Source organism: Microcaecilia unicolor, chromosome 3 (genome assembly GCF_901765095.1).
Source record: "Microcaecilia unicolor chromosome 3, aMicUni1.1, whole genome shotgun sequence".
NCBI lineage: Eukaryota > Metazoa > Chordata > Amphibia > Gymnophiona > Siphonopidae > Microcaecilia > Microcaecilia unicolor.
Window position 1 is genome coordinate 353,414,139 of NC_044033.1, and position 17,921 is coordinate 353,432,059.

The following is a 17,921-nucleotide window of genomic DNA, read 5'->3' on the forward strand; positions in this document are numbered from 1 at the left end:
CCTGTCTGTCTGATGTTGCTGCCTGGATGTCTCAGCGCCATCTGAAATTAAACATGACCAAGACTGAGCTTCTTATCTTTCCCCCTAAACCAACCTCTCCTCCTACCCCATTCTCTATTTCTGTGGATAACACTCTCATCCTTCCTGTCTCATCAGCTCGTAACCTTGGGGTCATCTTCGACTCCTCCCTCTCCTTCTCTGCACATATTCAGCAGACTGCTAAAACCTGTCGTTTCTTTCTCTATAATATCAGCAAAATTCGCCTTTTCCTTTCTGAGCACACTACCAGAACCCTCATCCACACTCTTATCACCTCTAGCTTAGACTATTGCAACTTGCTTCTCACAGGTCTCCCACTTAGCCATCTCTCTCCTCTTCAATCTGTTCAAAATTCTGCTGCACGACTAACATTCCGCCAGTGTCGTTATGCTCATATTAGCCCTCTCCTCAAGTCACTTCACTGGCTTCCTATCCGTTTCCAAATACAGTTCAAATTTCTCTTATTGACCTATAAGTGTATTCACTCTGCAGCTCCTCGGTACCTCATCACTCTCATCTCTCCCTACATTCCTCCCCAGGAACTCCGTTCACTGCGTAAATCTCTCTTATCTGCACCCTTCTCCTCCACTGCTAACTCCAGACTCCGTTCCTTTTATCTTGCTGCACCATATGCCTGGAATAGACTTCCTGAGCCGGTATGTCAAGCTCCATCTCTGGCCGTCTTCAAATCTAGGCTAAAAGCCCCCCTGTTTGATGCTGCTTTTAACTCTTAACCCTTATTCACTTGTTCAGAACCCTTATTTTATCATCCTCACTTAAATATTCCCTTATCTCTTGTTTATACTGTTTGTATGTCCTAATTAGATTGTAAGCTCTGTCGAGCAGGGACTGTCTCTTCATGTTCAAGTGTACAGCACTGCGTATGTCTAGTAGTGCTTTAGAAATAAGTAGTAGTAGTAGTTGTGATGAAATTTGATATAAGGTGCATGTACTACCAAGGCCTGAAGCTCACTGACCCTACGAGCTGAAGTAACAGCCACCAAGAAAATGACCTTCCAGGTCAAGTACTTCAGATGGCAGGAGTCCAGTGGTTCAAAAGGAGCTTTCATCAGCTGAGTGCGAATGACAATGAGATCCCATGACACTGGTGGAGGTTTGAAAGGGGGCTTTGACAAAAGCGAACCTTTCATGAAGCGAACAACTAAAGGCTGTCCAGAGATAGGCTTACCCTCTACACGGCGATGATAAGCACTAATCGCACTAAGGTGAACTCTTATGGAGTTGGTCTTGAGACCAGACTCTGACAAGTGCAGAAGGTATTCAAGCAGGGTCTGTGTAGGACAAGAAAGAGGATCTATGGCCTTGCTGTCACACCAGACGGCAAACGTCCTGCATTTAAAAGAGTAACACCTCTTCGTGGAATCTTTTCTGGAAGCAAGCAAGACTCGGGAGACACACTCTGAAAGACACAAGGAGGCAAATTCTAAGCTCTCAACATGCAGGCCGTGAGAGCCAGAGCCTGGAGGTTGGGATGTAGAAGCGACCCCTCGTTCTGAGTGATGAGGGTTGGAAAACATTCCAATCTCCACGGTTCTTCTGAGGCCAACTCCAGAAGAAGAGGGAATCAAATCTGATGCGGCCAGAAGGGTGCAATCAGGATCATGGTTCCGCAGTCTTGCTTGAGTTTCAGCAAAGTCTACCCCACTAGAGATATGGGAGGATACGCATACAGAAAGCCTGTCCCCCAATGTAGGAGAAAGGCATCTGATGCTAGTCTGTCGTGGGCATGAAGTCTGGAACAGAACTGAGGGACCCTGTGATTGATCTGAGTGGCAAAAAGATCCACTGAGGGGGTGCCTCACGCTCGGGAAATCTTGTGGACTACGCCCATGTTCAGTGACCACTCGTGAGGTTGCATTATCCTACTCAACCTGTCGGCCAGACTGTTGTTTACGCCTGCCAGATAAGTGGCTTGGAGACACATGCCATGACGGCGAGCCCAAAGCCACATCTGGACAGCTTCCTGACACAGAGGGCGAGATCCGGTGCCCCCCTGCTTGTTGGTGTAAAACATGGCAACCTGATTGTCTAAATTAAAATTACTTGGTTGGACAGCTGATCTCTGAAAGCCTTCAGAACGTTCCAGATCGCTCTTAATTCCAGGAGGTTGATCTGCAGACTTTTTTCCTCAAAGGACCAGGCTCCCTGATTGTGGAGCCCATCTACATGAGCTCCCCACCCCAGGAGAGATGCATCCTTCGTCAGCACTTTTCATGGCTGAGGAACTTGGAATGGTCAACCCATGGTCAAATTGGATCGAATCGTCCACCACTGAAGAGAACTCCGAAAGTTGGTGGACAGTTGGATTACATCCTCTAGATCTCCCACAGCTTGAAACCACTGAGAAGCTAGGGTCCACTGAGCTGATCTCATGGCCATGGGCGTTATAGGAACTGTGGAGGCCATGTGCCCCAGAAGTCTCAACATCTGCCAAGCCATGACCTGCTGAGACGCTCGAACCATGGACATCAGGGACAGAAGGTTGTCCGCCCTTCCCTTGGGGAGATAAGCTCGAGCTTTCTGAGTGTTCAGCAGAGCTCCAATGAATCACAATTTTTGGACTGGGGTGAGATGGGACTTGGGATAATTTATGACGAACCCCAGTAGCTACAGCACCTGAATAGTCATTCGCATGGATTCCAGAGCACCTTACTTCGAGGTGCTCTTCACCAGCCAATCGTCGCGATAAGGAAACACATGCACTTCCAGTATGCGTAGCAACGCTGCGACTACAGCTAGGCATTTGGTAAACACTCTGGGCGCAGACGCCAGGCCAAAAGGCAGTACACGGTACTGAAAGTGCTGTGTTCCCAGCCGAAATCAAAGATACTTCCGGTGAGCTGGAAGTATCGAGATGTGTGTGTAAGTATCCTTTAAATCCAGAGAGCATAGCCAATCATTTTCCTGAATCTAGCAGAGTACTTCCACGATAAGGTCCACAAGATTAAACTTGAATTCTCAACCAGTTCACCCCCACCTCCTTTTCTTCCTTTCCTGAGATCACTGAAGACGAAACTACACTCCTTCTCTCCTCCTCAAAACTAACCACCTGCTCCTCTGACCCTATTCCCACTCATCTACTCAACACTATCTCACCCACTGTCATCCCTTTCATCTGTCATATCCTCAATCTTTCACTTTCCACTGCGACTGTTACCGATGCCTTCAAACATGCCATAGTAACACCACTCCTAAAGAAACCTTCATAGGACCCTACCTGCCCCTCCACCTATCGCCCCATCTCCCTCCTCCCTTTCCTATCCAAGATGCTTGAACATGCTATTCACCATCGTTGCCTCGACTTCCTATCATCTAAAGCAATTCTTGATCCACTTCAATCTGGCTTTCACCCCTGTCATTCAACCAAAACGGCACTTACTAAAGTCTCCAATGACCTGCTCCAGGCCAGATCCAAAGGGCTTTATTCTATCCTCATCCTTCTTGATCTATCTGCTGCTTTTGACACAGTCGATCACAGCTTACTCCTCGATACGCTATCCTCACTTGGTTTTCAAGGCTCTGTTCTTTCTTGGTTTTCTTCTTATCTCTCCAAACGTACCTTTAGCGTATACTCTGGTGGATCCTCTTCCTCTTCTATCCCACTGTCAGTTGGTGTACCTCAGGGATCTGTCCTGGGACCTCTACTCTTCTCCATCTATACTTCTTCACTTGGTACTCTGATCTCATCCCATGGTTTTCAGTATCATCTTTACGCCGACGACGCCCAGATCTACCTCTCTACACCAGAAATCTCAGCAGGCATCCAGGCCAAAGTTTCAGCATGCCTGTCTGACATTGCTGCCTGGATGTTTCACCGCCATCTGAAGCTAAACATGACCAAGACTGAGCTTCTTATCTTTCCACCTAAACCGACCTCTCCTCTCCCCCCTTTCTCTATTTCTACCTCTCCACTCTCATCTCTCCCTACACTCCTCCCTGGGAACTCCACTCACTGGGCAAATCTCTCTTATCTGCACCCTTCTCCTCCACCGCTAACTCCATACTCCGTTCCTTCTATCTTGCTGCACCGTATGCCTGGAATAAACTTCCTGAGCCAGTACGCCAAGCCTCATCTCTAGCCATCTTTAAATCTAGGCTAAAAACCCACCTCTTCGATGCTGCTTTTAACTCCTAAACCTAAACCTTCAACTGTCCCCTATCCCTGATATGTCCTGTCTGTCCTAACCCTTATCCCTTACTTGTCCCGTCTGTCTGTCATAATTAGATTGTAAGCTCTTTTGAGCAGGGACTGTCTCTCCATGTTCAAGTGTGAAGCGCTGTGTACGTCCGGTAGCGCTATAGAAATGATAAGTAGTAGATAAGTGGTAGAATCATGGGAAGAAGGGTGCCCAGGGAAACCATCCTGAACTTTTCTCGGATAAGAAATTTGTTCAGGGCCCTTAAGTCTAGGATGGGACGCATCCCCCGTTTTCTTTTGCACAAGGAAGTACCTGGAATAGAATCCCAGCCCTTCTTCCCCTGGTGAAATGGGTTCGACCGCTTAGGCCTGTAGAAGGGCGGTGAGTTCCTCTGCAAGTGCCTGCTTGTGCTGGGACCTGTAGGACTGAGCTCCCGGTGGGCAATTTGGAGGCTTGGATTCCAAATTGAGGGTATATCCTAACCGGACAATTTGAAGAACCCACCAGTCGGAGGTTATAAGAGGCCACCTTTGGTGAAAAAATATTAACCTCTCTCCAACCGGCAAGTCGTCCGGTATGTACACGTTTACTGAGGCTATGCTGAACTGGAGCCAGTCAAAAGCCCGTCCCTTGCTTTTGCTGGGGAGCCACAGTGGCCGAGAAGCAGGAGTGTACCTATGCCTAGCATAGGAATAGGGAGCACTCCTCTTCCCTTCATAAAACCTTCTAGAAGAGGAGGTAGTAGCAGAAGAAGCCTGGTGGGAGAGAGAATCCATAGCATCATTGTGCTTCTTGATCTGGTCAACTAGATCCTCTACTTTCTCACCAAAAAGGTTATACCCCCGGCAAGGAACATCCGCCATCCGCTGCTGGACCGAATGATCCAGGTCAGAGACACGCAGCCATGAGAGTCTGTGCATCACTATACCTTGGCAGTTCAAAAGTACTGAACATACCCCTGGCCAGGAATTTTCGATACGCTTTCTGCTGCCTGACCACCTGGCGAAAAGGCTCGGCCTGCTCCGGAGGGCGTGCATCAACCAAGCTGGACAGTTGCCTCACCGAGTTCCACAAGTGGACGCTCGTGAAGAGCTGGTATGTCTGGATCTTGGCAGCGAGCATAGCAGCCTGATATGTCTTCCTCCCAAAAGAGTCCAAGGTTCTAGATTCTCTGCCTGGGGACGCCGAGGCATAGTCCCTAGTACTCTTGGCTCCCTTCAGAGCGAAGTCCACCACCATGGAATTGTGAGGTAGCTGAGACTTCATCAATCCAGGCTCCCCATGGATCCGATATTGGGATTCAGCTTTTTTCGGGATCACAAGATTAGACAGTTTCGCATAAGAACTTCCTTTGTCCCGTCCCGGGCCCTTACCTGTGCTCCCTCGGGGGGGAGAGCGATGGTCGGCGGGGCTCGCGGTGCCCAGGGCGGCAGAGACGAGCCGCCGACGGGGCCGGCGCTGCCGCGGGTCGGCCCGAGGCCGGCGAACCGCTGGAGCGAACGCCGGCCTCGGAGAAGGGAGCACGCCGGCCAAGATGGTGGCGCCGGCGTCGTCGTCTCCCTGGCTCAGCGCAGACCAGCGATCAAGCTCCGCCTACTCGCGCCGGATTGGCGCATTACAGCTGAGACTCCGCCTGCAGGGTGGGCTGACCAATCCAGGCGCTCCTTGCCTGCCAGGGCCGAGGGGATTGGTTCCTCTTCTAGGGAAGGGATGGACTGGCGGGGGATTTAAACTACGGAACGGGAAGGGTCCAGTGCTTCCGTTTCAGATGTCAGAAGCCGACACAGTGGATCTCGGAGTGTTGCCCTTCAGAGACTGTGTTCCTCTTCCAGCTAGCCGTCCTTGCTAGCCACCTTCAGAGACTGAGTCCTCTTCCAGCTAGCCATCCTTGCTAGCCACCTTCAGAGACTGAGTCCATCTTCCAGCTAGCCGTCCTTGCTAGCCACCTTCAGAGACTGTGTTCCTCTTCAAGCTAGCCGTCCTTGCTAGCCACCCTCAGAGATTGTGTTCCTCTTCCAGCTAGCCGTCCTTGCTAGCCACCTTCAGAGACTGAGTCCATCTTCAGTGCTAGCCGTCCTTGCTAGCCACCTTCAGAGACTGAGTCCTCTTCCAGCTAGCCATCCTTGCTAGCCACCTTCAGAGACTGAGTCCATCTTCCAGCTAGCCGTCCTTGCTAGCCACCTTCAGAGATTGTGTTCCTCTTCCAGCTAGCCGTCCTTGCTAGCCACGTTCAGAGACTGAGTCCATCTTCAGTGCTAGCCGTCCTTGCTAGCCACCTTCAGAGACTGAGTCCATCTTCAGTGCTAGCCGTCCTTGCTAGCCACCTTCAGAGACTGTGTTCCTCTTCAAGCTAGCCGTCCTTGCTAGCCACCTTCAGAGACGTAGCCGTCCTTGCTAGCCACCTTCAGAGACTGTGTTCCCTTTCAGTGCTAGCCGTCCTTGCTAGCTGTCTGCAGAGACCGTGTTCCTCCTCAGTGCTAGCCGTCCTTGCTAGCTGCCCTTCAGAGACTGTGTTGCTGACTACCAACCAGGCCGGCCGTCACCCCGCGGTTCCAGCAGTCCCGCTGGCCGCCTGCAGCTGGGGGCTCAACCCTTGGTGAACTGCGGTCGCCGCGGGTGAAGATTCGGGGTGCGCGGCTGTCCTCTGAGGTCTTGCGGGACCTCAGGGAACCTAAGGGCTCACCAATAACCAAAACAGGACATCCTTCAGTAACATTATGCAAAGGAGCCATTGCAGCCTCTCTAGGCAAAGAAGGATAATCCAGGACCTCCAGCATCTCAACCCTGGGTTCATCCTCAACCTCTATAGGGAAGGGAATAGCTTCAGCCATTTCCCAGACAAAGGAGGTAAAGGATAGACTCTCCGGTGGAGAAAGTCTCCTTTCTGGTGGAGGGGAAGGTTCAGAGGGAATCCCTTAGGACTTGTCAGAAGAAAAGTACCTGGGATCTTCCGTTTCCTCCCACGAACGCTCATCTTCAGTATCGGACAAGACATCCGTCAAAGCAGTCTGAAACTGAGTCTGTTTTGATGCCGAGGAGCGACATCCGCCTGGACTGCGGTGAAGCTTTCTCCACCGATGTCGAAGGGGAGTCGACCTGGGTGGCAGCTGACACCGATGCCGCAGGCGGCACCGAGTTTGGGGACCTCACCACAGGTGAAGGGCCAGATGCTGCTGCAGCAGACGGTACAGAAGGCACAAGCACCCCTGACACCGAAGCAGACTGGCGCAGCAATCCTTCCAGAAGCTCTGGAAGCAGGGCCCTGATGCGCTCATCGAGAGCCGCAGTCAGACAAGGTTGCGGGGTTGGTAAAGGAGCCAGTGGCAGAATCTGTCGAGGCTCGGGAGCAGGTACTGGGCTGCCAGAAGACCGACGCATCGGCACCTCCTGAATAGAAAGGGAGTGATCCTCTCGGCGCAGACGCTTCTCGGGTGCCGATTTCCTTGACGCTCCGGAGTTCCCGGCACCGTGTGTCGAAGGAGAACGATGACAGTTCTTCTTCGCCTTCGTTCAACGCCCGTCATCGACACTCCTCGGTACCGATGAGGACGTGGAATCCTCACGCCTCCTCGGGACCAGGTCCGACAAAGGTCGATCCTGGGGGGCCTGCATAACAGGAGGCCTCGAGGCAGGTGGAGAACCACTCGATGATTCACTGTTCCCAGCGTGAATTGGTCTTTCAGCAGCCATTACCTCCGCTCCCGATGCCGCCAACCTCGGTACCGATGTTGAAGGACCGGACCGAGCTCCAAGAAGCTTTTCTCGCTGGGCTTCTCAAGACACTTGGGTCCGTTTCTTCATACGAAGACACAGACTACAAGCGGCTGGGCTATGGTCGGGCCCAAGGCATTGGATACACCAGGCATGGGTATCGGTACCTGAGATGGTCCGACTGCACCGAGTACAACGTTTGAAGCCGCTGGGTGTCTTCGATGACATGGAAGGAAAAACAGCTTCAGCAAAATCAAAAGACGCGATTAGGCCTGTTAAAAGAAAAACGGGCACAAAAGAAGGGGACCTAAGCAGGCCGCGTCGAAAAACAAAGGAAACTTTAAAAGGGGACAAAAAAATAAAGGAAACTTTGGGTACCTTTTTGTTTTTTTTTTAAACGGTAAATTGTTAAAAGATAAGAAAAATAAGGCAAAAAAGCCACGAAACAGACGAAGACTCTTCCCGGGCCTGAAAGGAGCTCAGAAAAAACTCTATCGCACCTTAACGCAGAGAAAAGAAAACTGAGAGGCACGCGCGCCAGAAGACTCTGGCAAAAGATTTTTTATATTTTGCTTGCAAAATGCCGTCCGATTCCCGGGCCGACGAGGACATCGACCCACATGTGAGAACAAGAAGCCTGCTTGTCCTCGGATAAAGCCCAAATCCCAGAAAAAGAATAGGGCTGCAATCTAAAGATGGAAGTATGAAGCCTGCTTGTCCTCGGATAAAGCCCAAATCCCAGAAAAGGAATAGGGCTGCAATCTAAAGATGGAAGTATGAAGCCTGCTTGTCCTCGGATAAAGCCCAAATCCCAGAAAAGGAATAGGGCTGCAATCTAAAGATGGAAGTATGATCAACCTCCAGGGGCTGTGCGTTGCTCGATCCCCTCCGAGACGAACCCATAGGCAGAGACAACTACCAAGACAGAGCCCGACTTGACCTGAATACCATAACCAAGTCACCTATCCAGGCAGAGCGAAGAGCGGTAACCAAAAAAGTGGGAACAGGTAACAGCTAGGAATGACCTGGCCCGACAGACATAGATGGTGGAGCCTCAATGGCCGGAGACCGAGAAAGGACCAGGCTCGTCATCCAAAGTTGGAACCAGGCTCGACGTCCAAAGACGGAGTAGAGGACAATGTTCAAAGACAGATCAAAATCCGAAGACCGAAGAAGGACAAGACTCTAGGTCCAACTAGGGAGCCAGGCCTGATCTCCAAATGTATCAGGGCTCGTTGCCCCAGGCACACTGTGGGAATGTCAGAAACCAAAATGGCTTCAACGCAATCATTTTAGATCTGCGTGTTGCTGAGGTTAAGATGGATGCACAGGTCCACATATAGTAAACCTTTGAGGTTCTCTCTATCTCCACCTGCTGGTAGAGGAACATAACCTACTCGTCTATGGATTGATTTGTTGGACGCTATGGAACTAGATTTTCAGAAAGCTTTTGATAAAGGTCTTCATGAAAGACTCCTAAGAAAATTAGTGAGTCATGGGATAGGAGGTAATGTTCTAGTGTGGATTAGGAATTGGTTATTGGACAGAAAACAGAAGGTAGGGTTAAAAGGTCATGTCTCGCAATGGAGGAGGGTGGAGTGCCACGGGGAACAGTACTGCGACTGGTGCTATTTAAGATATTTATAAATGATATGTAAATCAGAGTGAGGTGACTAAATTTGCAGATGACACAAAACTGTGAAATATTGCAGGAAGACCTTAGGAAATTGGAAGACTGAGAATCCAAAGGCAGATGAAATTTAACATGGACAACTGCAAGGTGATGCACATTGGAAAGAATAATCCGAATCATAGTTACCTGATGCTAGGCTCCACCTTGGAGGTCAGCACCCAAAAAAAAGATCTAGGTGTCGTTTAGATTGTAAGCTCTCTTGAGCAGGGACTGTCCTTCTCCATGCTAAAATTGTACAGCGCTGCGTAACCCTGGCAGCGCTATAGAAATGCTAAGTAGTAGTAGTAGTAGTTGTAGATAATAAGCTGAAATCTTCTGCTCGATGTGTGGCGGTGGCCAAAAAAGCAAACAAGAAGCTAAGAATTATTAGGAAAGGGATAGTGAATAAGACCGAAAATACTATAATGCTTCTGTATCTCTGCATGGTACAACCTCACCTTGAGTATTGCATTCAGTTCTGGTCGTCGTATCTCAAAAAAGATATAGTGGAATTAGAAAAGGTTCAAAGAAGAGTGACCAAAATGATAAAGGGGATGGAACTCTTCTCATATAAGGAAAGTGTTATGATTCTGCCGGTCTGGCAGGGGAAGGGTGTGGACTTCATTCCTGATTGGCTGGCAGGGTTTGTAGTGACGTCAGTGGGTAGTACTTTAGCCTGCATGTTTCTGCTTTCCCTGCTTTGGCATTAGATTTCTTTGTGCCTAAACGCCGTGTGTGTGTGTGTGTGGTGTGTGGTGTGTGTGTGTGTGAAGCCAGCTGCTTGTTGGTTCAGTGGGGGGCTGGGCTCCTGTTCAGCCTCTGACTCAGTAGGCTGCTGGTCAGCAGCTTCTCCCTGATTCTTTGTTTACTTTAGGATCTCTCTCCCTTGTGTTCCTGCTTGCTGGCTCAGTAAGTTTAACCCCCTGTGTACTGTGGCTCTGCCTCTGTCTTCTGGGTATTGTCAGAAGTTTCCTTTCTCTTTTACTGTGTCTTTACCCTGGTATTTGGTTGGAGCTTAGGTTACCCTTTTGTTTGCTGCTCCTGACTCTGGCTTGTGGGGTTGGGGTGTTCATTCTCCCCTCTGCCCTGGGGTGGGGTCCCAGGCTGCAGGGTCCCCGGGTCAGGGGGGTCTTTTGGGCTGTTGTCTCCACATCCGCCTGTGGTTACAGGGGGCCTTCCTGTATTAGTTACCCTGCCCTGCGCCGGTCCCCTGGGAGGGTGTGGTCCCGCTCTGGTTCTTTGTTTTCCCCTGCCCTGTGGCTGGTGTACAGCGCGTGGCTGGCACCGGGGTCCTGGGGGGACTCCTGGGTTCCTTTCTTCCCTCCCTGGGTGTGTCTGGGTTCCAGTTTGGCCGTGAGCCCCGTACGAGTGGCTCTGAGTGTCTGGGTTCCGGCTCAGCCTCGAGGCCCGTTTGTATGCCTATTTACATTTCTTCCTGAGGTGCTGGGGGAAGGGGCAGACTAGGGGTTTGGGTAGTTGGGGCATGCAGTGGGGGGTCGGTCTCCCCCCGGCCTTGGTCTGCGATCTACGGGCCTCGGTCGGGGCTCAAGGGCTCACAACCAACCCAACGGATTACAGAAAGGCATGGAAAAGAGACGGATAAGGGGAGATATGATTAAGGTCTACAAAATCCTGAGTGGTGTAGAACGAGTAGACATAAGTTGATTTTTTTACTCATTCCAAAAGTACAAATACTAGGGGACACTTGAGGAAGTTATATGGAAATATTAAAACAAATAGGAGGAAATATTTTTTCACTCAACGAATAGTTAAGCTCTGGAACTCTTTGCCGGAGGATGTTTATCTGGGTTTTAAAAAAATTTAGACATGTTCCTGGAGGAAAGGTCCATAGTCTGCTATTGAGACAGACATGGGGAAGCAACTGCTTATCCTGGGATTAGTAGTTTGGAGTGTTGCCATTATTTGGGTTTCTGCCAGGTACTTGTGACCTGGCTTGGCACTGTTAAAACAGGATATTGGGCTAGATGGACCACTGATCTGACTCAGTATGGATACTGGACTAGATGGTCCACTAGTCTGACCCAGTATGGCTACTCTTATGTTCTTAATGAATTCTGTTAGAGCAATTTACAATACAACAATCCAGATCACATCCTTTAATGTGAAAAATAAAAAAGTCAGGGGTCCATATATCTGCTTATGGACCCCTGATATGAAAAATCAGCCATTCACAACATTTTGGATCTGCTACTTTAATCACATTTTCCCAGAGATGGTCACAAATTATCTTGGATGCTTTTCATCTGACAGCTGAGAGATATCCTTAGAAATACTGACAGGAAGATCATCAGACCAGATAGGCCCATAAGCCTATTATGCTACTGTTACCTTATCTGTTATGAGTAACTTAAAAAAATCTATCCAAATTAATAAATAAATGCCACTAAATGGTCAGCATTTGCTAAAATGATCATGGCAATAAATGGAAAAGCCTGAGAACATTCTCTCATGACAGCCATGTAAGAACAAATTAGGCATCTGCAGGTCCAGTGCTGAAGGGAAACCCACCATTAACGCCCAATATGTTTTCTATAAAGCTCTAGAATATCAGCACTAGATTAAATTATGTCACTCGTGCATATAGCTTTGTTGCATGTGTTGGTTTTTTTTTGGGGGGGGGGGAGGGGTTAATCAAAGAAAGAGAACTTCAGTTCTATACACTAGTATCTGAAAAACAGAATGCATTTAAAACAGCACTACATCATTAAGGGCCATGTTTACTAAGCCGCGCTATAGGTGCGCTAGTGTTTTTAACGTGTGCTAAAAATTAGCACGCACTAATGCTGGAGACACCCATAGGAATATATGTGTGTCTCTAGTGTTTAGCGCTTGCTAAAAACGCTAGCGCACCATAGTAAACAGGGCCCTAAGAAAAGAAAAAAATTGCTAAGTTTATTATTATATCTAACAAAGTGACAGAACTGAACACACAACGAAGCACCTCTGTATGAACAGATTAATCATAAAGTTCTATGTCTAGTTCACAAGTTTAAACCAGTCTGGTTTTACCTCTTTGTATACAAGGAGACAAAGGTCTCACTTTCTCATTCGGTGCCTTAAGAAAAGCAGGATTACATCCTCATGCATGCAGTAGGGTAAAATCAGGACTAGCTTGACACACAGCTATATGGTCACTCTATATGAAGAAATTATGTTTTCTGAATAATTATTTTTAAAATGGCATTTTATTCTATTTATTCATATGATAGCTGTAAGTAAGGAAGATGCAAGTTACTTTGCTGTACTTACACTGCCAACCAGAGGTGAGTGTGTAGTTCTTCTACGTCCAACAGCTTCTGGTGCCATGACTGAGAGCTTTGGTCGCTCTGCACTTCTATAGTTCACTGTCTTGTAGGACTGAGGGCTGATGGGGCTGCAAGATGCTGAACGAGGACAAATGGGGATAACTAGGATGTTTTAACAGAACAGTGTTGGACAAGTGGACATAAATTCCAACAGTAGGTAGCAGGGAAGCAAAAGAAAGAAAAGAAAGAAGAGGTTAAAATCTACAGAAAAGGCTTAAACCAGAACCATCATTTGATGTCCTTCAGAAACTAAAATACCCAAATTTTGAAAATTAATTAAAAAGGAGATGATTTTGGTAATTTCTGTATAAAAATTATTTTGTGTTTTGAAATATTTGTTCACATTAGTCTCTAGATTCCATTTGTTCTTTTGTAATGATGGTTTTGGAAAACCTTCAGCAATCACACCACCAATAAATGAAGATTGATTAGTTACACAGAAGAGAAGGAAGGAAACTAATTAGGGACATAAAGATCATAGACATTCTTATATGCTACTGAAAACAGAAAGTCCCACCACCTCCCCTGATGAATTAAAGCATATCAGGACAGAGTAAAGTTTAACTTAACAGTAACATAATTTAATTTATTTACATTAAATTTACAAATTCATATCATGCAGTAAAGATACTATTTCATTCCTGGATAAAATATACAAAATGTTTTCAATCAAATCACAACAAAACCATGCTTCCTAACAATCTAAAATAGTTGTACTTAACAGCCATCTTATGTAGCAGAAAAATAATTAACAATACATTATAAGTGGAAACATTTATATTAAAGCATATTTTAAAAAAACAGCTTAATAAATCAAAGAATATAATTTTATTCCTTGCATATATCTAATCTTTCTACCTCTGCATGATCTGTGTTTTATTTGGCTTGACAGTTCTTCCTTTCTCCGTGCTCATTTAGAACATGTGGCGAGGCATTTTCGATATGACATCTAAGTCTGACTTTGGACATTTTGCAAAAAACATCCAAAATCTGAATAGTAAAGAAGCTCATTTTCAAAAAAGAAAAACGTCTTTCTTTTTTTTTTAAATACTGTTTTGAACAAAGTTTTGTGATTTGGACGTTTTGTTTTATGGTCTATTAAAAAAAAAAATCCAAGTGCAAAACCCACAAAATCAAGCCATTGGGATGCAGGAGGAGGCATCATTTTTAATAGACTGGTTCCCCAGACATCCCAGGAAAGCAATAGGGCACCCTAGGGGGCACTGCAGTGGAATTCATAAAATGCTCCCAAATACACATCTCACTACTGCTCCCTTATCTTGCCTGCTGAGCACCCCCAAAACCCACTACCTCCAACTGTATACCACTACCATAGCCCTTATGGGTGAAAGGGGCACCTATATGTGGGTACAGTGGGTTTCTGGTGGTTTTGGAGGGCTCACAGTTTCCTCCACAAGTGTAACAGGAGGTATGGGCCTGGGTCCACCTGTCTACAGTGCACTGTACCCACCACTAGACTACTCCAGGGACCTGCATGCTGTTCTAAAAGACCTGAGTAGAACATATGAGGCTAGCAGCTGGCAAGTAATGCTTTAAATCACATTTTGGGGGGTAGGAAGGGGTTAGTGACCACTGGGGGAGTAAAGAGAGGTCATCCCTGATTCCCTCCAGTGGTCATTTAGGGCACCTTTTTGTGCTTTATTCAATATAAAAACAGGTCTAGCTCAAAATGCCTTAGTTTTAGTCCTGGATGGTTTTATTTTGTTCCATTATGGCTGAAAAATGTCCACGTGCTAGGAACGCCTAGATCCCGCCCTTAACACACCCCTGACATGCCTCCTTGTAATTTGAACGGACTTCTTACAAGCGTCATAGGAAAACATCTAAAAATTGGTTTTGAAAATACCAATTTGGATGTTTTTGTGACAAACACATTCAAATGCACATTTATGCCACTTTTTGGACATTTTTCTCTTTAAAAAATGAGCTCCATACTGGATTTCTGGCACCATACACCAACATGCAGAAGCACCTGGACAGGGATTTTTCTTTTATTTTGATTGGTTAACCCCCCAACCCCACCCCACCACCACCACCATTCCTAGCCTGGTCACTGCAGCAATGGTCTTAAGCCTTTCCAGAAATGTATACCATGGAGTCTCAAGTGGGCCACCAGGTACCACCATTAATGCTGACCATGACTTCCATCTCTCCCATCTCCACTTCTACAAGGGCTATGAATACTGTTGCAAATGCATTCCTAGCCTCATTGTTCTTATCTGTTTAGTAAATAAATCATAAGCAAAAAGGGGAAGGAGGCTAGCCTTTACATGTTACAAGACATCTCAGAAAGATGAGGACAGGAGAGAATACCTAAATAAGCAAAGAGAAGCTGGAAAAGCTATCAGGAAAGCGAAGCGGCAAATGGAGTAAAAGATAGCTAATATAGTAAAATTGGGGGACAAGACCTTTTTCAGATATGTAAGTGACAAGAGGAAGGGCCATAATAGCATTGTGAGGCTCGAAGCTGAGGGAGAGAAATATGCGGAAAAGCTGAACTGCTTAACGATTATTTCAGCTCTGTGTTCACAAATGAAAGACTGGGGGTAGGGCTGCAGAAAACAAAGGCTAAAGGCGATGGATGTATGGTAGACCAAGACCTGTTTACGGAGGACTGTGTTCGAGAGGAGCTCGCCAAACTAAAAGTAGACAGAGCGATGGGGCCTGATGGGATACACTCGAGGGTGCTTAAGGAACTGGGAGAAGTTCTGTCGGCTCAGCTGACGGACCTCTTCAATGCTTCCTTAGATACTGGAGTGGTCCCGGCGGACTGGAGAATGGCGAATGTGGTTCCTCTGCACAGCGTAGCTTTGGGTGGGCCTGAATCTCAGCACAGGCCCGCCCAGTCTCTCTGACCCACCAATCGGTGCCTGTCTTTTCAGGGCAGCCCTCATGAACACTATTGGCTTATTGCAGCATTCTATACAAGCGTTGTGTCAGAGGAGACAACAAAGCACGCTCACCTTCACAACGGTCTTTCTAAAGACCTCCCTTTGTTGAGGATTTGCCTTCATCAAATAGTTCTCAAAAGCATTCGGCATTAAGTCTTTGCAATCCTTGGTCGTCCTCCCACTTTTATTTATTTCTTGTTGTTGTCCGTGGGGCTAGAGTTCTCCGCCTTCTGGCGGATATTTTTTCTCTATACATTCACTGCTGCCTTTTTAAAGGTGCTGTTATTGGCATTTTTTGTGTGTTGAGAACTGGTGGTGTTAAGGTTTGCAACATAGGTTCCAAGTATGTATGTCGTTTATGTTGATGCAGCACAACTGTTAGGCAGACTGTTTATTAAAAATCTGTCATCAAGTGCACTCTAAGGCATTATTTAGGAGTGTCCCAAGAAGCACTACTCACACCCATATACATAGTGCCCACCCATATTAGCTCTGGGCCCACCCAAAATGTTAGGTCTGGCTACGCCACTGCACAAGAGTGGAAGTAAGGAGGAGGTTGGGAATTACAGACCTGTCAGTAAGCCCTCTGGAAAAAGGAAATACCTCCTGTATCCTTATGCAGCTCACATGTCCACTTTTGATCAACGTATGCTTCCTGAGTAACACTTTGTATTTCCCACTGTATCTCTCATTTACCAGTTGTTTTCCTTGTTTAGTAATCTAACTATTTCAATAGTTCTTTTCACTCTTGTTTTGCAAATTCTGTTGTTTCTCATCCCTATGTTTACTGGTGGATACTTAATTCATTCCTTCTACTTGCTGGAAATGCTTGTCCAAGTTTAATAATGAAACAGCTCTGGGTGTTTACTTTAATATTTTAAAACGTTTTGCACGTTTGGATCTGTCAAGACTGTTAAATAGCCCTGGAGTTACTATCTCTACAAGGCCCACTCCTTCTTCAGGTCAAGAATATACAGTCTCAGCATACACTGATGCTTATAAATTACCTGGCTGGCATGAAAATGTATCCTTAATGGTACGTCCAGTTTCTCAAGATCTTTAAGATGCCAGTCTACAATTTCAAAACTATACAAGTGTATGGGAATTGCCAGCTGATTAACTGCTTAAATCTTATTCCATGATGTTAAAAGAACTTTTCAGTATAAATTTTAAACTCCTATCATATTCCTTTTGGATAGTGTCTCTTAATAATTTATGGCAGTTGCTCTTATCTCTACTCCTAGTTGTTTATATAATTTTCCTGTTCAAGGTTTTTTATATCACAATCAAAGAGACGTTTTCAGTTTTGCCCATTTTTTTTACTTTATTTTAAAACACTTCAAATACTGCCAAATCATGCAGGGTGCCACAAGGCAGCTTATAATATACAACTGATGAAAGGTAGAAATGATATTACAAAGTTAGCAAGGACCTATATATAGAAAAGGAGGAAAAAGTTAGGAAAGAGAGGTAACATGTTACAAGTGAGAGCAGGAGTAAATCTGGAGGGCACAGGGGTCAACTATAGGATATCTGGAAAAAATACATTTTAAGGAGGGCTTTTAACTTTTTAAAAGAAGTCTCCATATGAATGTGAGTTCCATAGATATGGTTCAAGATAGCAGAAGGCTGTAGAATGAATGGTGTCTAGCCATATTCGTGATGCAGGAAGCCTCTGAATAGCTCCATATGTATGTGTTGGTGCATATGAAAAGAGAAGAGTGGATAGGTAGTCCAGGCAGCTGGAGGACACACGTTAAACACGCGGATTAGTATTTTATATTTTCCTCTAAAGAAGGTGCCTTAGCACATTTGTTCATGCCAAAGCAATCTTGATATCATCAACCAGCTCACTTTTATCCATGTGTTTATTCATGCCTTGAAAAAAATGTAGCAAATTGATGAGGCAAGACTTCCCTTGGCTGACTCTATGTTCACTCTGTCCCATTAAATCATTCAGTAGATATTAATGCCAAAGTACGGCAAATAAGGTTTTAGATCTTGAAGTTGTGATGAAAGAGGCTAATTTGGATTTAGTGGCGATCACAGAGATGTGCATCACAGACAAGGAGTGGCCTAGTGGTTAGGGTGGTGGACTTTG

General features: G+C 46.4%; 1 protein-coding gene across 5 annotated transcripts in view; it reads right to left on the minus strand.

Moving 5' to 3' along the window:
* Positions 1 to 17,921, minus strand: part of MAP7 (microtubule associated protein 7) — a 317,468-nt gene that overhangs the window by 75,988 nt on the left and 223,559 nt on the right. For all 5 annotated transcript variants that reach the window (XM_030198511.1, XM_030198510.1, XM_030198509.1 and 2 more), the window contains exon 8: positions 12,853 to 12,986. In XM_030198511.1, coding sequence (XP_030054371.1) covers positions 12,853 to 12,986 — 134 coding nt within the window. The remainder of the gene's footprint in view (positions 1 to 12,852; positions 12,987 to 17,921) is intronic.